The 24,351-nt window shown below is 38.1% G+C and overlaps 1 protein-coding gene and 1 long non-coding RNA gene across 2 annotated transcripts in view; one reads left to right on the top strand and one right to left on the bottom strand.

The window, feature by feature from the left end:
• Nucleotides 1-1,295: 1,295 nt before the first annotated feature.
• Nucleotides 1,296-24,351, top strand: part of LOC135231456 (uncharacterized) — a 50,126-nt gene continuing 27,070 nt past the window's right edge. The window contains exons 1-2 of the long non-coding RNA XR_010322104.1: nt 1,296-3,073; nt 18,861-24,351. The exon at nt 18,861-24,351 is cut by the window's right edge and continues 27,070 nt beyond it. This is a non-coding gene — a long non-coding RNA (uncharacterized LOC135231456). The remainder of the gene's footprint in view (nt 3,074-18,860) is intronic.
• The window catches only part of GABRA2 (gamma-aminobutyric acid type A receptor subunit alpha2), a 178,811-nt gene continuing 176,929 nt past the window's right edge, over nt 22,470-24,351 (bottom strand). The window contains 1 exon segment of the mRNA XM_023549858.2: nt 22,470-22,912. Coding sequence (XP_023405626.2) covers nt 22,616-22,912 — 297 coding nt within the window. The 3' untranslated portion in view covers nt 22,470-22,615.

Below are 24,351 nucleotides of genomic sequence, written 5' to 3'. Positions count from 1 at the left end.
TAAACAAATTAATGCCTGGTTTCCACAGAAGAAGTAAAAGCCAAGAGATACTCATGGTTCCCTTGTAATTTCCAATTGTTATTTGCAGTCAATCCCTCCAATTGGGAGCCTCATAAATCAGGGGACACAAGTTGGCAGTGCCTTTAATGCGGATGAGAGCGAAATAAGCAAGAAATAGAAAAACAGGGAAGTAATGATCACCCACAGCTTCATCACCAGTTTGAAAAGTTGGTTGTAGTACTATATGCACTTACCTACCCACCCACTGCCATCGAGTGGATTCCGACTCATAGCAACCCTATAGGACATAGCAGAACTGCCCCAGAGAGTTTCCAAGGAGCGCGTGGCGGGTTTGAACTGCCGAGCTTTTGGTTACCAGCCATAGCACTTAACCATTACGCCACCAGGGTTTCCATGTACTTACCTATGTACATGTATACGCATATGTTAGTGTACATTTTTTTCTGCCTCTCCCTTTTGCCTTACATTTTACATAGGCTATAGGGTGGCGAAGTGGTTACCAAAGGGTAGGCAGTTCAAATCCGCCAGGCGCTCCTTGGAAACTCTGTGGGGCAGTTCCACTCTGTCCTATAGGGTCACTATTGAGTCGGACTCGACTATAGAGCACTGGGTTTGGTTTTTTGGTTTTTATAGCTCTACGGTCGCTATGAGTCAGAATGGACTCAACCGCAGTGGGTTTAGTTTCTTCTTTCTTACAGCTGTGGTTCCTTCCAGCAGGCCCTGGCGTGTACCAAGCGCGCGAGGAAGCGCCGAGTCCGTCCCCCGACTGCGCCCCGCGGCGGTGAGAGGGGCGAACCGTCCCCGACCGGCCCACACCCCGTCCAAGGCGAGGCCTCAGATCACCCGCCCGCCCCGGTGGCCGCGAAGGCTGCAAGGAGCAGCCAAGGGGCGGGTTTCTCCCGGGGCCGCCCGGGAGGTGGGCGTCGGAGCAGCCAAGGCTCAGCAGCCCGGACACTGGCGGCCCCGGCGCACCGCCCACGCTGCTCACACGGAAAGAGCGTCGCGGTGTCGCCCTTCGGGAACGCGGGGACGGCGACGTTCGGGCGCGTGCATCATACCGGGGAGGAGAGGCCGTTCCAGGAGAGCCGCTCCCCGGCGACACGCCCCCAGTGGGCGGTGACGGCAGGAGCGGAACGGGAGGCCGCCGGCGGCCCAGGAAGCGAGACACGCGGGGGCGCGGCCCCGTATCGGAAGCCGGACGGACGACCAGAGGAGGGCGGGAGGCGGAGGGGGAACGGCAGATACCAGAAAGGCGGCAGCGGGGCGGGGAGGGACCCCACCAAAGCACGGTGCTTGCGGGAGCCCACGGACCCGTCAACCCTCGTGCTCTGGACCACCGCATACCGTCGACCAGGCCGGCGCGCGGGTGGCCGGCCCGGATGGAGGGCGCGTCGCCAGAGTTTACACTGCCAACCGAGGAGGCCGGGGGCAACACCCAGCGTGGCAAGGCCGGTTTCGGTCCCGGACCGGGGGCCGCCCAGCATGATTGGCCAGACAACGAGGAATTGACGGCAGCGAGGGAGACGCTGCGGGGGTCCCCGGTAAGTCCAGCCATCCTGCGGGGGGTGGGTGGGGTCTACGTCGTCGGGAACCCTGCAGAGCAAGGCGGCCTACGCCTGCGGGCCAGCCAGCGCCGGCTCAGAGAGACCCTACCCAGATTGGGAGGGAGAGGTACCCGTTGAGTTGCAATACTGGATTCTACAGAGAAAATGTTAAAGCAGGAAGCATCAAAAGATGATGGAAAGACTACACAGAGTCACTATACCGAAAAGAACTGGTGGATGTTCAACCATTTCAGGAGGTAACATGTGATCAGGAACCATGGTACTGAAGGCTTTGGCGGAAAAACAAGTTTCTGGGAGTTGAGGGAATACAGATTGAGATGTTTCAACAAACGGATGCAGCACTGGAAGTGCTCACTCATCTATCCCAAGAAACTTGGAAGACAGCTGCCTGGCCAACCGACTAGAAGAGATGCATATTTATGCCTATTCCCAAGAAAGGTGATCCAACCCAATGCAGAAATTATTGAACAATATCATCAATATCACATGCAAGCAAAATTTTGCTAAAGATCATTCAAAAGCAGCTGCAGCAGGTATATTGACAGGGAGCTGCCAGAAATTCAAGCTGATTTAGAGGAGGACGTGGAACAAGGGATATCGCCTTATATGCATGCAAAAGCTGGACAATAAATAAGGAAGACTGAAGAATTGATGCCTTTGAATTGTGGTGTTGGAGAAGAATATTGAATATACTGTGGATTGCCAAAAGAAGGAACAAATCTGTCTTGAAAGAAGTACAAACAGAATGCTCCTTAGAGGCAAGAATGGTGAGACTTTGTTTTACATACTTTGGACATGTTATCAGGAGGGTTCAGTCCCTGGAGGAGGACATCATGCTTGGTAATGTAGAGGGTCATCGAAAAAATCCAACATGATGGATTTATGCAGTGGCTGCAAGAATGGGCTCAAGCATAGGAACGGTTGTGAGGATGGCATAGAACTGACCAGTGTTTCCTTCTGTTGTGCATAGAGTCTAAGTCAGAACTGACTCAACAGCACCTAACAACAACAATAGTTGTGGCGATTGGCTTTATGTAATTAAAGGTTGTCAACAGAGAATTGTTTCTGTACTAATGGAAGATTTAGACCAAACAACTCCCAAAGAAAGATGCAGTAACTGCTAGAATTTTCTTTCTCCTTTTTGGAGAGCTGTTGAGTGTATTTTTGTTGTTCACCGATCATTTTGTTTGACATGAACTTGCTGTTTCTATTGTTTTTTTTGTGAATTTAAGTATCAGAAAAAAGGCATGTGTAGAAGTTGAAGAGCCAAAGGTGTGAATATGATAGACTGGGGGTCAATATCCATTTTACCTTATTTCTAAGGTGGCTTCCTATATATTGGAAGTAATGCTAAAAATTAGGTAACCCAGGTTCTGTGTGCTTTATGTTTGACCTATCAGATGAAGTCACATGGGATTTGGAAGACTAAAAATAATGTGGACATGCATATGAAGAATGTGCTTCCATCGTTTTGGCTGCTTCAGCTGGTAAGCAACGTAACAAAGGCATTTGATTTTACAGTGGTAACAATAGCAGACATCTTAATCACCACCTTCATAGATGTCAAGAATCAGGACACAAAGCAGGAACTTAGGTAGAGAGTTTAGGATCAGGCAACATCATAAAATATCCTGATTCTGGGCTCTTCTTCATTGTAATGTAGATCTAGATTGAACCAGTGGTTTCTTAATTGTGGAAGAGATAACTTTGTTGGCTTGGTTCTACAGTTGGGATGTTGAAAACGTTCTTAAAAAGTCATCCCAGATTGTGTTTTATTAACCCTCTCCAAAATTTTGTAGGCTATTTCCCCCCTGTTTTTAACATCTTTTTTGTGATATATTTCAAATACCATAAAATTCACCTATTGAAAGTGTATAGGGTTCAGTAGTTTGTAGTATATCTAGAGTTGTACATCATTACAATATAATTTTAGAAATCTCATCTCCATAAAAAGAAATCCTGTATACATTAGAATTCACTCCCCATTTTTCTCCAGCCACCCCAACCCTAGGCAACCGGTAATCTACTTTTCCTCTATATGGATTTGCCTATCCTGGACATTTCACATAAGTGGAATCATATGTGCTTTTGTGATTAAATAATTTTACTTAGCATAATATTCCCCCATGTGTCTGTCAGTTTGCTGTACTGTGGGGGCTTGTGTGTTGCTGTGATGCTGGAAGCTATGCCACCGGTATTCAGATACCAGCAGGGTCACCCATGGAGGACAGGTTTCAGCTGAGCTTCCAGACTAAGACAGACTAGGAAGAAGGACCTGGCAGTCTACTCCTGAAAAAATATTAGCCAGTGAAAACCTTATGAATAGCAGCAGAACATTGTCAGATATAGTGCTGGAAGATGAGCCCCCAGGTTGGAAGGCACTCAAAAGATGACTGGGGAAGAGCTGCCTCGTCAAAGTAGAGTCAACCTTAATGATGTGGATGGAGTAAAGCTTTTGGGACCTTCAGTTGCTGATGTAGCATGACTCGAAATGACAAGAAACAGCTGCAAACATCGATTAATAATCGGAACCTGGAATGTACGAAGTATGAATCTAGGAAAATTAGAAATCATCAAAAATGAAATGGAACACATAAACATCGATAGTCCTAGGCATTAGTGAGCTGAAATGGACTGGTATTGGCTATTTTGAATCAGACAATCTTATAGTCTACTATGCTGGGAATGACAACTTGAAGAGGAATGGTGTTGCATTCATCGTCAAAAAGAACATTTCAAGATTTATCCTGAAGTACAATGCTGTCGGTGATAGAATAATATCCATACGCCTACAAGGAAGACCAGTTAATACGACTATTATTCAAATATACTCACCAACCACTAGGGCCTAAGATGAAGAAATAGAAGATTTTTATCAGCTGCTGCAGTCTAAAATTGATCAAACATGCAATCAAGATGCATTGATAATTGCTGGTGATTTTAATGCAAAAGTTGGAAACAAGAAGGATCAGTAGTTGGAAAATATGGCCTTGGTGATAGAAACAATGCTGGAGATCAAATGATAGAATTTTACAAGACCAACAACGTCTTCATTGCAAATACCTTCTTTCACCAGCATAAACAGTGACTGTACACATGAATCTCACCAGATGGAGCACACAGGAAGCAAATAGGCTACATCTGTGGAAAGAGACAATGGAAAAGTTCAATATCATCAGTCAGAACAAGGCCAGGGGCCAACTGTGGAACAGACCATCAGTTGCTCATATGCAGAAAATGAAGAAAATCAGAGCAAGTCCACGAGAGCCAAAATATGACTTTATATCCCACCTGAATTTAGAGACCATCTGAAGAATAGATTTGATGCATTGAACACTGGCGACCAAAGACCAGACGAGTTGGGCAAGGATGTCGTACGTGAAGAAAGCAAGAGGTCATTGAAAAGGCAGGAAAGAAAGAAAAGACCAAGATGGATGTCAGAGGAGACTCTGAAACTTGCTCTTGAATATTGAGCAGCTAAAGCAAAAGGAAGAATTGATGAAATAAAATAACAGAAGATTTCAAAGGGCATCTCGAGAAGACAAAGTATTATAATGACATGTGCAGAGCTGGAACTGGAAAACCAAAAGGGAAGAACACGCTCGGCGTTTCTCAAGCTGAAAGAGCTGAAGAAAAAATTCAAGTGTCGAGCTGCAATAGTGAAGGATTCTATGGGGAAAATATTAAATGATGCAGGAAGCATCAAAAGAAGATGGAAGGAATACACGGAGTCATTATACCAAATAGAATTAGTCGATATTCAGTCATTTCAAGAAGTAGCATTTGATCAGGAACCGATAGTACTGAAGGAAGAAGTCCAAGCTGCTCTGAAGGCATTGGCAAAAAACAAGGCTCCAGGAATTGATGGAATATCAATTGAGATGTTTCAACAAACAGATGCAGCGCTGGAGGTGCTTGCTCATCTATGCCAAGAAATATGGAAGACAGCTTCCTGGTCAACTGACTGGAAGAGATCCATATTTATGCCTATTCCCAAAAAAGTTTACCCAACCAAATGTGGAAATTATAGAATATCATGAGTATCACACACAAGCAAAATTTTGCTGAAGATCATTCAAAAACGGCTGCAGCAGTATATCGAGAAGGAACTGCCAGAAATTCAGGCCAGTTTCAGAAGAGAATGTGGAACCAGGGGCATCATTGCTGATGTCAGATGGATCCTGGCTGAAAGCAGAGAATACCAGAAGGATGTTTACCTATGTTTTATTGACTATGCAAAGGCATTCGACTCTGTGGATCAAAACAAATTATGGATAACGTTGCAAAGAATGGGAATTCCAGAACACTTAATTGTGCTCACGAGGAACCTTTACATAGATCGAGAGGCAGTTGTTGGGACAGAACAAGGGGATACTGATTGGTTTAAAGTCAGGAAAGGTGTGCACCAGGGTTGTATTCTTTCACCATACCTATTCAGTCTGTAGGCTGAGCAAATAATCCGAGAAGCTGTACTATATGAAGAAGAACGGGGCATCAGGATTGGTGGAAGACTCATTAACAACGTGCGTTATGCAGATGACACAACCTTGCTTGCTGAAAGTGAAGAGGACTTGAAGCACTTATTAATGAAGATCAAAGACCACAGCCTTCAGTATGGATTGCACCTCAACATAAAGAAAACAAAAATCCTCACAACTGGACCAATGAGCAACATCATGATAAACGGAGAAAAGATTGAAGTTGTCAAGGATTTCATTTTCCTTGGATCCACAATCAACAGCCATGGAAGCAGCAGTCAAGAAATCAAAAGACGCATTGCATTGGGTAAATCTGCCGCAAAGGACCTCTTGAAAGTGTCAAAGAGCAAAGATGTCACCTTGAAGACTAAGGTGCGCCTGACCCAAGCCATGGTATTTGCAGTCACATCATATGCATGTGAAAGCTGGACAATGAATAAGGAAGACCGAAGAAGAATTGATGCCTTTGAATTGTGGTGTTGGAGAAGAATATTGAATATACCATGGACTGCCAGAAGAACAAATCTGTCTTGCAAGAAGTACAACCAGAATGCTCCTTAGAGGCAAGGATGGCGAGACTGCATCTTACATACTTTGGACATGTTGTCAGGAGGGACCAGTCTCTGGAGAAGGACATCATGCTTGGCAGAGTACAGGGTTAGCAGAAAAGAGGAAGACCCTCAACGAGGTAGATTGACACAGTAGCTGCAACAATAGATAAGGATGGTGCAGGACCGTTCTGTGGTGCATAGGGTCGGTATGAGTTGGAGCCAACTCGATGGTACCTAACAACAACAATAACAAAGCATAATTAAAAATTACATCAATGTTGTAATATCAGTATTTGTATGAAAACTTTTTAGTCTGCTTTCAGTCAGTGCAATGCATTTGAGATTCACACGTGTTGCATGTATAAATAGTCCATTTTTTCTCATTGCTGAGAAGTATTCTGTTGTATGACTTGTACTTCAGTTTGTTTACCCAGTCACCAGATAAATGATATTTAGGTTTCCAATTTTTAGAGTTTATGAATAAGGCTGCCATAAACATTTTGCACTAAATAAGGGGCATAGTGGGAAAATCCCACTGTGGTAAGAATCAGCATGAATCCAATCCCCAAAGTGTGAACTTGGACCTAATTCTTACCTTCCCTCTTCACTGTCCTGGTTGCCAGCTACTCAAGAGGTACTCTCTTACCCTGGTTACCCTGCACTGGGTTGGAGCTCACATGTTAAAAGGACATCGTCTTTCAGACTGCCCACACAGCCCTTTTCTGATACCAGCCGCCCCAAGGTGGGTCAGAGTTCACATTAAAAGGACAGCCCTTCAGACTGACTTCCCACTTAGCCTTTCCCTGACCATAGGCACTGTGAGCTGGGCCAGAGTTCAGAAATTAAAAGGACTCAGTGCTTCAGACTGACTGCCTGTGCAGCCCTTTTCTAACCCTAAGCATCTCTAGTTCAGTCAGAACTTGAAAGTTAAAAGGAGACAATCCTTCAAACTGCCAAATAGGCAGACGCCAGCCACAAGCTTGGAGTCTACCTGACACCCCAACCTTTTTACCTGGTGGTTCCTACTGCCCCTTTGGGTTTGAGAATTGACTAGAATGACTCAGAATTCACAGATTATACTTGCAGCTGCCCATTAATTGTAACCAGAAAGGATACAAATGCATAGGGCAAGCTCTGGGAGGGAATCTGGCATGAAGCTTCCACTTCTCCAGGGATGCATGACCCTCCTGAGAGCAGATGTTCTTACCAACCAGGAAGCTCTAGGAACTTCCTTGTTAAAAGCTTGTATTGGCTTTATTGAGTAGTCATGATTTGGGCCTCATTACATATGAATGACTGATTGAATCATGCTCCCCTCCCTTCCTAAGTTTAGCTGACCATATGGTCTCTGTGGCCTGGCTAGTCCCCACACATTTGCACAAATCCGCAAATATTGTCTGAAGGTTTTAGATAACACCATTTTACAGCCCAGCAATGGATGAGGATTCAGATTTATCCATAGCCTCACCATCATCTGTTGTTTTCCATTTTTTTAATTATAGCCATCCTAGTGGGTGTGATTTTAAAAACTCCCTTCTGCTTAAAGTGGTGATAATTCTTTGTATCTGAAGCCTAATTAACATAGTGCTACAACTATACATTTTTATTTATGACATACACCTTTGGTGCCCTATAAATTATGAGAACAGCCCATAGAAAAATACCCTTCTCTTTCCTGTATATTTTCTTCTAAAATTATGACAAATAATTGCAATTCCTTCAAATCTAAAACCAAAATCCATTTAAATCTTGAATAATATTGAGTGTTGAATAATAATCCTATCAAAATGATTGAAATAATTGAAATAGTGAATAATAATCCTATTCAAGCACTGGATTTTAAAATAGTTTCATATTCTAGAAATGGGCACAATGTTTATAGGGATTCTTGCAGTTTCTCCATGGGTAGTGAATTGCAAATGAAAATTACTTGTAGCAAATACAAACAGGACAGCTCCAGCTGCATCATGATGTACTCAATCTGAAGATGTTTCCCAGGCACTTATTTCTTTAATAAGATGACTGTGCCTTTTATGCAATTGGATAATGGAAGACAACTATCACAGACAATGATGGAAGATTAAATGATTCAACGTAATCAAAATGAAATCATTCTGCTTTGGGCTCTCAAGTAAAATCTAGCTGAAATCAATTGCCAGATTTGCTTTTTAAAGGTTTATCCAATCAGAATATCTGTCAACATATATTTAACATTCGGTATATTCAGAGTACTGAAAGCAGTTATCAGAACATCATTCTGAAAACTGACATTCACCTGCCTGCCCATGCTGTTTTAAATGTTTTTAAACTACATGCAAACAATTAAGCAAGAAAAACCCCCAAGGATAGAATCTGAACGTAACCAGTTGACTTAGCTTCCCTGGGTACCTTCCTTAGTGCTCTGCCACAGATCATGGAGTTTCAGCCTGGAGGTCCCCCATGGGTTAACATATGGCTTTTTATAAGGTCTTATTAAACCTAAAAATATTTTATACTCAAATTAATTTACTTGAAGACAAGAGAATAGTAGAATAATTGTGTGACTTAGGAGACAGACTATGGGCTTTGGTGTTGAAAACATTAAACATGTGGTCTTAGCAAGTTACTTAGTGTTTGCTCAAAAGAAATTACCCAAAATTCAGCTTAGAAAGCCAAGCACGTAGAAAACATGAAAGAGAGATTAAGGAACATGGAAGACAGAATAAGATATATAACAAACATCTAAAAAACCCGTTGCTGTCGAGTTGATTCCGACTCATAGCGACCCTATCTAAAGGGAAAGAAAATAGAGGAGAAAGCATGTTATTCAAAGACGTTAAACACTGAGAATTTTCCATAACTGATAAAAGAAAACAATCCACAGATTCAAAGAATTCCAATAAATTTTAATCAAACTCTTTGAAAAAGGTATGCATTATCCTGAGAATATTACAAATGAGGAAACAAATATTGAATAAGTGTCATCGGCACCACAGGAGCCCAGAGATCGGCACAAGGCACTTGCAATCACAGACTCGTTTTCAACCAAAGTGACTTGGAGCTTCATGCAGAGTCCAGTCAGTAGAAAGAGGTCAGGAGACAGAACTTAGCTTCACTATATAAGCAGGCTATGGGTGCAACAAAAATTCTTTCTTCAAGACAAGAATTGCTTAGAAATTAAGACAGGATTGAATCTATAGGCTTAGTTGAACAACAGCCAAGAAAGGCAGACAAAAATGGGAAACTGATTTTGCCCAATATCAGTTTGTAGTATTTTATGGTGTGGCCGAATCAAATAATAAATTTTAAATTATTATCTAGTGGTCCAGTTCTATTTGTATTAAAATATTAGCTATAGTTTCATCAATTTTAAAGTACTAAGAACTGAGATTCAAAGGTGTAGAGCTTATTATGCTTAATAATGAGTCATTAATAGTGACATACTGTATAAGTGGAACATGGTTCTTCTAAGCAGAAAGTGAAATTATAAAATTATACTTTCAGAAAGTAGTACCATAATACCTTGAAATATGCTAATCAGATCAGCTAAGAAAATATTAAATATGTTAGATGTTATCACTATTCTTATATAAGCTTTCCTTAATGGTATAAAAGTACCATGATTACTTTGTATTAAAAAAAAAAAAAAACAGCTGCCATCAAGTCAATTTCGACTCATAGCGACCCTATAAAACAGAGTACAACTGCCCCATAGGGTTTCCAAGGAGCACCTGGTGGGTTCAAACGGCAGACCTTTTGGTTAGCAGCCCTAGCTCTTAACCACTATGCCACCAGGGTTTCCCTTTGTATAAAGAAACATCGATATACAATGTAGACATTGATCTATATAATGTTAAAGGTAAATGGCAAATTCTAGTTTTTGAAACAGGGAAAAACAAGTCTCCAAATATTGATTGCTACTTTTCTTTACTCAAATCCCAAGACTAATCATTTAGACAGTGACTTCTGCTACCCTCTGACTAAAATAAAAGTGTGTTCACTTCTCAAGGCTTCTAGTTTTTTTTTTTTTTTTTTTTCAAGCTGATATTAGTGAGACCCAGCACATATCATGAGATTGATGGATAATAAAAGCAAGGCAAAAATATTCTAGTTCAATTCTTGGTGATCAGTGGAGACTCTTCTTTCATTTACAGTGCTTGTTCCAGTTCCATCTCAGTTCTGCTCAGCTTCTAACCCTCCTTGGCCTTGTTCCTGCAGTTTAGGCCTGTCATTTGTAACTGCCCTAGGATATTCCTTGCCAGAATAACTTCTGTTTGACGTTAAGCTGTGGTCTCTTTCCAGTCTTGGATCCTTTAGGATAGGAAAATGAGTTCTGATTTTGTCCTCTGGGATCCTACATCTCAAACCTGACCCACTTACCTGAGCCACCAACCAGCCCTGTGGTTCGTGAGGGAGTCTGTACCCAGGACCGATTGTGAATCTTGTAAAGTAGATGACGGTCTGTCATCCCAATGTAAACTAAGCAGGAGTAACTTTGATAACAGGACTGTAAATAAAATAAGCTATGAAATTTATGTGCTCTTTGCTGTCCTACATGTTAATGGTTTGTATTTCTATGTTATACATGATATGCTGACACAAATATTAATGCTTCAATTATAAATTATATCATCTCTAAGTAACTGGTATGTGTCAATTGGAAAATAATCGTGGTAGTAAACACAATGATTTATATGAGTTTCGAGAGCAATAGGCTATTCTTTGTCTTCATCTTTTTCACATACTTTTAAATTTTATTTTCATTTTTAGAATTTTTCAAAATTAAGAAAAAAATCCTATTTCAGTGTAATAGCCAATGTTTTGAGGTGTATGCTGAACCTTTGTTCCTCTTCAACAAGCACTTCCTCTTGAAGAGAGGTGGCCCAGCAGCTGTGCTGATCTTTCTTCCTCTAGGTAATACAGCTGATCAGTCCAAACTGCTACCATCAAAGTTATTTTGCTCAAGAATTTGAAGTGAATTACATAGGCACTGAGTCTTGTTATTACATCACTGTATCAGAGAAGTTCAAAACCCAGTTCCTACCATTCATGAGTTCAGGGGATTTAATACTTACTTGCAACTGACTGAGACATCTTATATCCTTTCTTTGAATTCCTTCTGTCTCTGAACTAGCTTTAAGTTACTCTTAATCAAATTGAGCTGTGGTTGAGTTATTGGCTTTGAGTGAGGAAGGTTACTATCATACCTTACCTTCAATACCACATAAAGTTACACAAAGGAGTTACGAAAGTCAATATAATTACTGGATATGATACCAAAATATTAAAAAAGAGAAATGGGGTACAGTTAAAAAAAATTAGAGAATTATAAACATTTTCCCCCTAAGGTACAGATTAATTGTCTAGAATGGATCAGATTTTGAGATAAGCCTTAAGGTGACTTCTGTACATACTTATTGTGAAACCTTACTATAAACTGTGGTTGCAGAGAGTCTGGTTTAAGTAAGCTGTAGGCATAATGACTTTTAAATATTGAGAAATTATTTCATTTCTCCACTTCTCCGGCATCTCATGAAGCTAGCCTCCAAATAGTTAAGTACAAAGGTAGTTCCAAATCGATATGCTTCAATTATTACTTTAGTTCTTTATATTATTCTTTAAGACACAATTTAGAAATTTCCTATAAAATTATTTTTATTGACTTACATAATATTATATCAAGCACCATTTCTGGAATAAGGTGAATTTTCTAGGTAAATGAACCTCCAATAATTAAACTCCAAAATATTCACTGTAAAGATTAGAAAAAAATAATAATGCTCACTTTCCTATTTTCTTAAAGCAAGAACACTGGATATAAACCAACATTTTCTCAATGAACAACTGAGGGATTAAGGCACCATTTTTTACTACTTGCATTTTTTCCATTTTTATAGTTTTCTATCTGCATTTGAATTCTTCTAAGAGTGAATATTGACCTTAGAAGAATTCAAACGCAGACAGGAAACTATAACAATGGAAGACAAAATACAAGTAGTAAAAAATGGTGCCTGAGCATATAAAACCTTTTCCATCCGAAAATGTAACAATCTTCATGGTATACTATCATCATTCTAGTACTTACTGCTTTAGTAGCAGTTTCCTTGGCTTTACATTTTAAAGATGAGGCAAAATTTCTAATGCCATAGATGCCTTTTGGAATTTCAGTTCCCACCTTTCTGATTCTTTTAGGGCAAAGGTGACATGAATGCTTCCGTTTCTACCATGCTTCTATTTGTATGATTTTGAGCGCCTGGCCTATAGGGTCACTATGAGTCAGAACTGACTCAAAGGCAACAGGTTTGGGTTTTGTTTTTTTTTTTTTTTTTTTTGCCTATAAATTGACTGGTATTGGGGAAAAAATGGATGAATGCTGTTGGAACATTTAATATGATGTTGGCTACAATTTCACTGAGATGTGAATTTGAAGCTATTAAACTCATCCCACTATTAGAGCATATTTTCTCTCCAGACAAATATTAGCAAAAAAGTATTACTATAGATATTTTTTAAAATATTTGACTAAAAAGTATAAGTTGCAAATGATAATCATAATAGTTCCTTTTTTATATACTTATATTGTATGTAAATAACTACAAGGATACCAAAAAACCAAACCAAACCTGTGGCCATCAAGTCGATTCCAACTCATAGCAACCTTATAGGTCAGAGTAGAACTGCCCCTTCCAAGGAGCTCCCGGTGGATTTGAACTGCTAGCCTTTTTGGTTAGCAGCTGTAGCATTTAACCATTACGCCACCAGAGTTTCCAACTGCAAGGATACAGAGTTTATATATGTTTTTATTTTATAAACTTATTCATGGGGTCTGATTCAAATCTCTGTTTTCTTTTGGAGATCTCTGCTAGTAAATTTAAGTAACATCGACCCTTATATAATGAAGTATTCATTCTTGAGATTTTATTATTCTAGTTAATCAATTAAAATTACTATCTTTGATTGCTTAGAATAATAAAATCTCAAGAATGAATGCCTTGTTCTTGAGATTTTATTCTAATTAATCAGTTAAAATTACTGTCTTACTTTGATTGCTGAGAATAATAAAATCTCAAGAATGAATGCTTTGTTATATAAGGGTTGATATTGTTACTTAAAAATACTGTATTATGTGAAAAACTGAACATGGAATGATAATTTAATTTTATGGTGGTTCATTCTTTTTTTTCATAACATAGACTAAACTAAAAGCTATGAACTAGCAAGCAGAGATCTCCAAAAGAAAACAGAGATTTGAATCAGACCCCATGAATAGGTTTATAAAATAAAAACATATATCAACATAGCTGTAGAGGAGTCCTGATGACACAGTGGTTAAGTGCTCAGTTGCTAATCAAAATGTCAGCAGCTGGAACCCACCAGCCACAACTTGGGAGAAAGACCTGGTGATCTGCTCCCGTAAAGATTACAGCCTAGGAATCCTCATGGGCCATTTCTACCGTGTCCTACAGGGTCTCTCTGAGTCAGAATCTAATGGATGGCACACAACAACAACAGAGTAGAATCACTTGGGAACTTAAGAAAAATTCTGATAGTTCCTCCATACTCGAGATTCTGATTTACTTGGTCTTGGGACTATTTTGTTTGAAAAACTTCTCAGGTTAGTCTAGAGTTGAGAACTGTAGATGAGAAAGTTACCAGGCTGATAGAAACTGCTTCATTATAATAGCTTTTCTGATATTAAAAAAATGTTTAATTCCAGCAATAATCAAAAGAGAAACTCATTTAAACAAGATTGCCTTAAATTAAGAGAACAGATCCAACAAGCAAATTGTGCAAGATTTCTGGGTTTACAAATAGAATAATGGATTTAAGATTATCTAAAGAAAGGAAAATCTTAATTCATTTTATTTTATAGTTTCATGTAAACGTGACACTTTTTGTAATAGAATGTAGCCAATTTCTTGGGTGGACTTAAATTTTTCAGGACATCGCTTTCTTAAAGTGTTAAAGTGATCAACGTTAGTAATTAATGATCCTCCCCTCAGCCAAGACTAGAACATTCCAGGGCATGTTTACACCTTTCCTGTCAAACTACGACTCTGCAGTATAAAAAGAATTTTAAGAAACTAACACTTAAAATCGGCATTACAAAATACGGACGGTATGTTCCAGTATAAAAAAGCCACATTTACAATAAATTAAATTCTTAAAACATGTAATGATTCGAGTATAAAAAACACAATTTCCAGATCAAACATATTTAAATTAATTTTAATCAGTACAAAAAGATAACGTTTAGCATTGATTTGCATATAATTAAGCAGGATTTTTTTTTTTTTTTTTTTCCAATAGCAAGCAAAATGGCACATTCAATAAAGGTCAAATTGTCTTACATTTGTAAAAAATACTGACTTTTCCCAATGAAAACAAGGTCACAAATTACAAATATTATTAACTCCTGAATAGTTTTCTCCAACCAGAAAACTTACCATATTAGCATACCGTTACACAGAAAATTTCATATTTCTCATAATATGACTATTCAAAATTTAGTGTTGGAGCAATCATTGTGCAGTTTTCTGTGCATGAAATTTTGTCATTAATCTGTAGCAAGGGGAACACATTTCATCCCATTTTGTTTTTTCTTATTTAGTAATGAATACGAAGCATTTTTAAGTTTCCAGGCACATCACCCCTAAAGGATGTATCTCACGAAAGCTCACATTCAATTTGGAGTATAACACCTGAATTTGGATCTATGCAGGTGAATCTCAAAAACAAACAGGCTACCAACAAACCTGAAATCAATTATGGCCTAGGTTCCCAAGATCAACAAGCAATTCAAGACTTATCCATGGATGGTAAAGTCTAATTCATGAAAAGTGTGGCTCCTTAGTTTAGTTTCAGTTAGGCCTTTCTAATTGTACATTAAGCTTCTTCACACATCATGCTGGGTTCAAAGCACAGCCAAGGGCTTCAACTACTATGTTGAGTGCTAATAAATAAGTAAATAAATGGGGAACAGATCTATAAGCAGTCATTTCTAAAGTTATTCTGTATCTAACTCCTTTATGTTCCCAGTATCATCTGTTTTCACAAATCCACTTTGTTGGAAGCGCTTGTCTAATTATGATAGACTTGCATTTTGGCAGCATGGTATGATAAAGAAAATCTAAAAAAAGAAGCATGAAAAACTAAAATTTTCACACCAACTAAACTTATTCAATATACACAGTCCCAAAACTTGTGTGTGTTTGAGGTCAAACCAGGCTTCTCTCTGCGAATAATAATTTGCAAGAAATTGTTTGATGAAATCAACATATCATAATCATTGTAATCTAGGGAGTTTTTAAAAAATTCAAAGTTCAAATGTCACAAAACCAATAATATGGCAAATAAAAACAAAACTTCTGTAACTAATAGATCTGGCAAAATAAGAAAAAAAAAATGGAAGAAAATAAAAGGGAGAGTGCTTATCATTTAGTGTGCTTAATCTGAGTCCAACATTTCTCATATGCTATTATTACCTATTTACCACAAAAACAAATATAGCCCTAAAAGCTAAACCACAACCAATATTAATGAAGTTTTATTTAAACTAATTTTTTGTTTGTTGCAAAGCCCAGTGTGGTTTTTTTTAGTGTTTATTGGATTTTGTCTTGTAGAAAAGCAGAGTGGCCTTCTGATTGGATGAATGTTCCCCAAAAGGTGCGAATACAAAATTAAAGAAAAAAAAATTTTTTTGTTTAGTTTTTTACTTTGCCTAGAATATAGGGTCGCTATGAGTCGGAATGGACTCGACAGCCCAGAACGACAACAATACATATGTTAGACTGGTGGTGCTGGTGTACTCTGTGGAAATTCTAGACTCCCAGATCAAGAATCACATAGAATTTATGATAAACTGTCCACAAAAAGATACTCTGAGAGACACTTAAACTCAAAAAGTAAGATATGAAACTGATCAGTAATGAATACAGATAACTTAGTATTCACAAATGAACCAGACAATTTTTAAAAGTGCTTTCACAAACCTCCATTGAGAAAGCGTGGAATTCAAAGATTGCCTGTCCTACCTTACCCATTAAACCCGTTGCCTTTGAGTCGATTCTAGCTCATAGCCACTCAATAGGACAGAGTAGAACTAACTGCTTCACAGGGGTTTCCAAGGCTATAATCTTTATGGAAGCAAACCGTCACATCTTTCTCCCCGGCAGCAGCTGGTGGATTTGAACCACAGACCTTTTGGTTAGCACCCGAGTGCTTAACCACTGTGCCACCAGGGCTCCTGCCTTACAAGTCAGAATTGAAGAAATCATTTTAAATTTTGTGGCTCAAAAGAACCAATTAGAAATACACAGGAAAAGCATTTACACCGTGAAAACAAACCCATTGCCTTGGAGTCAGTTCTGACTCATAGTGACCCTACAGAACAGAGCAGAACTGCCCCATAGGATTTCCAAGGAGTGGCTGGTCCTATGGGGTTGTAATGAGTCAGAATTGACTCCATGGCAATGGATTTGGTTTGGTTTGGTTACTGACTAATTTAATAGCTGGTTTAATAAGAACTACATTTGTGATATAATGAAAATGAACAAGTCTGTCTTGGAAGAAATATAGCTAGTATGCTCCTTGCAAGTAAAGATTGAGAGGCTTCATCTCACATACTTTGGACATGTTGTCAGTAGTGACCAGTCCCTGGAGGACATCGTGCTTGGTAAAGTAGAGGGGCAGTGAGAAAGAGGAAGACCCTCGATGAGATGGATTGACACAGTGGCTGCAACAATGGGCTCAAACATAGCAATGATTGTGAGGATCGCTTAGGACCAGGCAGTATTTCGTTCTATGATACATAAGGTCTCTAGGAGTTGGAACCAACTCCACAACACCCAGCCACAATTACATTTGTGATGATATCCATTAATAAAATATTTAGGTTTTATATATTTATCTGTATTTCTCAAAATGCTCTTTCACACCTGGGAAGTAGAATTTTACTCTTGGAAATCATATATAGACAGAGGCACCTCTAATCAAACCTAAAACCTTATTAAAGATTCTTTGAGAATATTATTATACACTGAATCATAAACCTGGAAGTTGTTCATCCCTACTGATGCCCTCGTGGTGCAGTGGTTAAGCATTCGGCTGCTAACCAAAAGGTCAGCAGTTTGAATCCACCAGTCGCTCCTTGGAAACCCTATGGGGTAGTTCTACTCTGTCCTATAGGGTTGCTATGAGTTGAAATCAACCAGGCAGCAACGGGCAGTAGTAGTACCGGTGATATTAGCTGTTAAGTATTAACTACAGCACAGACACAGAGAGTGGTTTGAATTGGAGTATATAATGGTTTGTATAAAAAAAATTTCTTTATATAAACAGATTAAAAATAGAATATTTTAACTAAGTAAGATTGAAGACAGTGTTCTAAATATGTTGATAAATAGGAATTTTAAAGAAAGCCTGATGATACATGCTTGTTATAAGAAATAGATTTTAAATAACTTATACTTTTCCCAAACGCATTTCACATAAATTTTATCTATTTTAGTATCTTAAGCATAATGCTTATCTAGACAGCATCATGACTATTAAAATAGTTTTGTATGTACATATGCATTTATAATTTTCCCTCTTTCTTAAGAGCGAGAAAGGGAAAATAATTCACTTGTTTTAATTAGTAACACCCTGATTTTCCTTTGGGTTCTTCTCTTTGAAGCTTCTTTCCTGGTTTATGAAGCACTGAATTTGTCTTTGATTATCATGGAAATATGAATGTTTAAATATTTAATGGAAAAATTGTTATGCAGATATAAATTTTGATGTCATAAAGATTATGGATGTTATAGAACTTTATTAAATACTGTCTTTCATCTTTTTAAAATGTGAATTAAATAGAGGAAAAAAATGTCTCATCATAATCTTTTTGTCCACACTGTTGAGTGGTTCTGATATAGTACCCATGGTTTCCAAGCATGCAGATGTTAAAAACAATCAATCTCCCTCCCCCATTTAAATTTTAGGCTTCGTTGTGCTTTGGACTAATAACAAGGAAGCTCAGGGTGCCCATGAGACCTAAATTAGAAATAAATAAATGTCACTACAGGATAGTAATGGGCCACTTCATGAGTCCCTTGCAATTCTGAGTCTTGTCACATGAAAAAAAAAAAATTAAACATCTGGCAATTGCTTCAAAAATATGCAGGTAGATTTAGGAGAGCCAAAAGGCAAATAACAAGAACTGTCTAATAAACATATTAATATGGCCCCAGTTTTCAAATTAGTTAATAAATATTTCTGTTTCACAGGCACTGTCATGAGGGTATCCAGCATGGAGCATATGAAAGAGAAATTCTTAATAGATGCTGGAGAGCGATGACAAGGCAGAAGGTGATCCGAGCTACTTCCCTTCTCCTTTCGTTAGAATGTTATGTCTATAATGCAACGTCCATAACGCTTTGGTGCCTTTCTAGATTTCATGAGTATATTATGGCAGAGTTCAGTTCCCTCACCCAGGAATACAAAAATGCCTCATAAACACATGTGTGATACACGTATAGTTACGGAAGAAAAGAGTGAAATAATATCTTATATGTTATTTTTAAAAATAAATTATGAACTATTTTTGAAAAGAAAATTTTGGAAACATGGCTCAAGGGGATCACTTATCCAACCCTGAGATAAATTAGAAATAGAGAGATCCCTGAAAAAGATTGTTAAACATTATGACTGGCACTTTAAAAATCACTGAAGTTTTTAAAAACTGATTAAATGATTATATTAGTTTTCATTTCTATGTTCAAACAAATAAGAACATGGATAGCAGAATAAGAGCAAACAGCTACCATCTTAGCACACTAGTGATATATCACAGCTCATAAAACAACTCTTGGTGCTAAATTAAGTTACATTGTTTCATTTAATCTTTGATTTCAAGTCTTTGTAAGAATGAGATGCACTTTAATATTCAACTAAATTCTGTGGGTGTGATGTGACTGCTACTGACAACAACTGCAGGGAATAGCACACAGTAGGAAGTCAAAAATACCTGTTAAATAAATATTAGTTAAATCACAGCAGTAGCTATACAATGATGAGACTGTATCTATATATGTACATCTGTTTATCTACATTTGTACAGATTGTAACTCTTTATGTCAATGTACACTGCAGGAAATAGGTAGAATGCTTATGGGCCAATGAGACCAATGTTAGGATATTAAAAATGTGTCTCCTGAAAAAATGGCCTTGTTTTTGGCAAATCCATGTGGCGCTTGTGTTTCTAAACTGGTTTATGGAAGGGAACATAATTTTAAAGATCATGGTTCCATTAAATCACTTTCCATGGAGCATCCTTGTTCTTTCCATCAAAGCAAAAGCTACTTTTGACTTATCCAAACTTTAAAAGAATAAGAGATTTGTAAAAAAAATACACCAATGTTAGAGAAATAACAGAAAATCCTGATCCACGTTATTGGGACATCTGAACTATCAGGATGTCATTAGGCTCAAATAAGATTTTAACAATTGAAACTACAAATAACAATAAGGACAAAAACTTTTCTAGTCAACCTGCCATAAACTATTAAAATTGGTGCCATCAATGTAGGTACAGACCTTTGCCCAAGGTAGAGATGAGTCTTGTGTACTGTCCTACAGAAAATGTTATTTACAACTATTTTTACATATGTACATATTTATAAATGTGTAATTTACAGTCAGACATTAAAGGGCAATGCAGAGCTTATAATGGAAATATTTTTAAAAGTGTCTAATAGATGCATACCAAACGAAGCATTTTTATTGCTCACCTTCAAGCATTACATACTTTCTTAGACTACTGCACACTTTCCTAAACTTCACAGAAGGGCTATGCTATGTTTAAATGTATAAGAAAATAGGATATCTTCTATTTCACTGCATGAACAAAGGCCACATTTAAAAACTATTTAGATTAAAAAAAAAAAAACTTGTTATTGGAAGGTAATTAAAGAAATACATTTAGTGGCATATGTAACAAGTTTATTTTATTAAGGGTTATGGATTACCTTTTGTGAGGTCATTTTTAAAATGTGAAGGCTGTCTTCATGGCAAATTCTTTTAATAAAATGCATTTGTGACCTTGGTATTAATACAATCATGCAAAGCACATAATAGAATCACACTAAAACAAAGAAAATGAAAAAAATAAAATAAAATGAGGCAAAGAAAAAGCAATTTTTGTTGTGATTTTGCTTATTTCCATAAGATACCCCTTTTATTAATTTTTGAACATACCTATTTATGCACTATATTCAAATACTGTACAAAACTGCAAGAAATGCCACTATTTGACTACTTATGTTCCTACAAAGACACCATCATAAACGTATACCTATTATTAAAAGTCAACTAATAACTGCTAATGTGTATGTGAATCAAAAGGATTTTAGATTTGCCAAAAACTTTGAATCAAGGCATGGCACATAATTATTAAATTTTATTTGTATATTCCAGGGGCATAAAGAGTATTTTTAAACTATTAAAAGAAAAATGTATATATTTTGTTGTTATTGTTGTTGGGTGCCATCGAGTCAATTTTGACTCATAGCAACCCAATCTGGCAGGACAGGACTGCCCCACAGGGTTTTCTTCTCTGTAATCTTTACAGAAGCAGATCATGAATTTCACCCATTAGTAATTACTAATTATATAAAATTGTAAGTTGTGGCTTCTAACTTACCTACCTGTACGTGTGACTGTCTTTTTAATTTGCAGTAACTACCTGTGTGTGGTTTTTAATTTAGCCCTGTGTGTGTGTGTGTGTATATGCGTGCGTATGCATTTTAAATAATCCACTATCTGTTGGTGATGTTTCAAAGTTTCAGGTTAGAAAAATTCAGCTCTTACCAAAATCTCTTCTGGTATACAAAGGTGTTGTAAATTTGAGTCAGCGGAATTTAAGTCGTAATTTACAAAAGCGGATTTACATTAATTCTTAACTGAAAGAGCTGCTTTCAAGACAGAAAAATGTGCCAATTAACTGCCCTTTCCTTTAGAATTAGTGGCTTCTGGGTCCTGATGAAAAGAAGCCTTAAGGCAGAATTTGCAGTAAACAGGAAGGAAGAGAATCAGGTAAGTGCTCATCTATATACTGTGACACCTATGAATTCTCATCAGTGGGAGTTTTTGGCACAATTTTCTAATCCAATATGAATGTTGCTCCACAGTAGCCAAACTGGATGCTTTTTCCAGTCTCCAGCACCAAGAAAATTTAGCTGATCAATTTCAATACAACACATACCTGGAAAGAGTAAGACACTTTTTTTTTTTTTTAAAGGTCTTTTCCAAAGATGAAAATGATTTGTTAGATTTCAATTATTACTTTCAAATAAGCTCAGAAGCTATAAATGTAATGACCATGACATTCCAATTGTTATTAAATTCTAGGCATAATTAACATCCTGTCAAGAGGTGACCTGTGTAATTATTTAAGCTCAACATGCTGTAATGTGTACATGGCTGTAGATACTACACACAGTAATTAAAAGCTGATTTTCAATAATTTCTAGTTTTTCTTCTTTAGTGTGCCAAGCTTCCAATTACCTTTGCAGGGATTCTGAGCACTCAGGAGGGGAACTGATATTGCAGCTATCAGGCCCTGCTATTTAGAAGAATTTGTCTTTGAATGACAACCTTATCTTACATCATAATTAGGCAGCAGTAGAAAATACTCCATATTTAATGCCTCAAACAAAAGCATCCATTAAAGTGTGGTGTAGGTCCCCCATTTTCATCTCTGCTGAAGAAGAAATAAATCAGGACATGTGAAATCCACTTTAAACCAGTTCCTAGGTAACTCTTTTACAAGGCCATGGCTCCTTTGGCATGGGGTGCTTTCTGTCTGCCGTTCCATGGGTTAGCAAATGCGTGACTCAATTAGAGATCTACCAGTAAGCTACATCACTATAGACATACTGTACATGTTGGTTCACAAATTAGCAGCTATTAGTCGGACTGTACATGGCAAAACAAACCGAGTTTAATGTTGCTCTATATCCCAAAGATAACCCTGGGTCTAGGTTCAAGGACTGAACCCTAATACAGGTTCCCTGTTTAAATATGTAGCCCAGTAAACTAAATTAAACGTACCAAACAAGACTGGGAAAACTATTCTAGACATTCTGTCAATTTTGCTAACACTGTTGAAGGTTTTCTTGGCTTCAGCTGGCTTGTTTTCCGGTTTCTTGTTGGGTTCTGGTGTGGTTGCGCTCTTGGAGATGGTGGAGAGAACTGGATCTTTTGAAAGGTTTGGGGCATAATTGGCAACAGCCACCGCGTAAGCATTGTTCTGTATCATCACAGAGGCTTTCTCTTTTTTCTATTGAAAAACACAAGAAATCACAGAGTATGGGTTGAGCCAGCTACATACCATTTTCTGCAGGTAATTATCTTGATAAACATTGTTATCCATTAGAAAGAATGAATTTAGGAAGTTAAATAAAAAGGTTCTAAGTCCTAAAAACATGAGAACGAGGAAGGCCTCAGAGGAAAACCATTGGTACCATTTTCCTGGAGAACCATGCTTTGCTACTGACAACAACAAAACAAATAATCAAAAGATACAACTTTAATAAATGAGACAGTATTTTTGACTCTTAGGAGTCACTCAAATATTTGTTGAGTGGATTAAAAAGCAAAATATGAAAACATTTTAACAACAGAAATGATCACCTACAATGAATGATTCTAACTTGTGAATAAAGAAATTTAATTTCTGTAACTTCATAAAAGGATTCTCCTCCGCCTCGCTTTATGTCAAAATCATACAGCAATTGCTTTACTCAGATCATGGGAAACTGCAACTGTATGCAGATGGTAGTACAATAAATACTCAAAATACAGAAGAAAAATAAAACACAAACCTGGGTTTTTGCCTATCTCCTCCCACTCCTTCTTATAATTTTCAGTTTAGTTACAACCGGCCCTAGTTGGGTCTGCTGCCTAGACCAGGCAATACTCCTTTGTAGTCTCCCTGCTTCTTTTGACACAATCCAATCATAAGATACACTAAAGCCACAGGAATCTTTTTTAAAACATAAACTGGATTATGCCACTTCTCTGTTAAAATCTTTTAAACAGCATCCAATGGAACTTAGAATAAAACTAACACTTCTTCTCATGGCCTCTTTCCTTTGCTTATTACACACCAGTCCCAGGGGATGAATTTCAGTTTTTAGAGTATTTCCTTGCCTTGGTACCTTTGGTGATGTTAGTTCCTTAGCCGAATGCCTTCCCCTACCCCATCTTTCATATGACTACTTCTCCCTCACTGGGAACATTGGTGGTTCAGTGGTAGAATTCTCACTTTCTGTGAGGGAGATCTGGGTTTGATTCCCATCCAATGTACCTCAAATGCAGCCACCACTCGTCCATTACTGGAGGTTTGTGTGTTGTTATGATGCTGAATAGGTTTTAGTGGAGTTTCCAGACTAAGGCAGACTAGTAAGAAAGGCCTGGCAATCTACTTCCAAAAATCAGTCAATGAAAACCCTATGGATCACAATGGTCACGTCCGCAACCGATCATGGGGTTGGCTGGGGACCAGGCAGCATTTCATTCCATTGTGCATGGGCATGGTGTTACCTCAAGTCTAGGGTAACTCAGTGGCAGCCAACAGCAACAACAGCACTTTCTTCTCACCTTTTGGTTTCTATTTAAACATCATTTCCTCAGACAGGCCTTCCCCAACCACTCTAGCCAACCTATTCTCCATGCCCCAGATGTCCTTTCATAGCACCCAGTTTCTTCCCGTCACGG

This window comes from Loxodonta africana, chromosome 5, assembly GCF_030014295.1.
Source record: "Loxodonta africana isolate mLoxAfr1 chromosome 5, mLoxAfr1.hap2, whole genome shotgun sequence".
Taxonomy (NCBI): Eukaryota; Metazoa; Chordata; class Mammalia; order Proboscidea; family Elephantidae; genus Loxodonta; species Loxodonta africana.
Note: the sequence above shows the minus strand (reverse complement) of the source record. Positions and strands in the feature narration are given on the sequence as shown.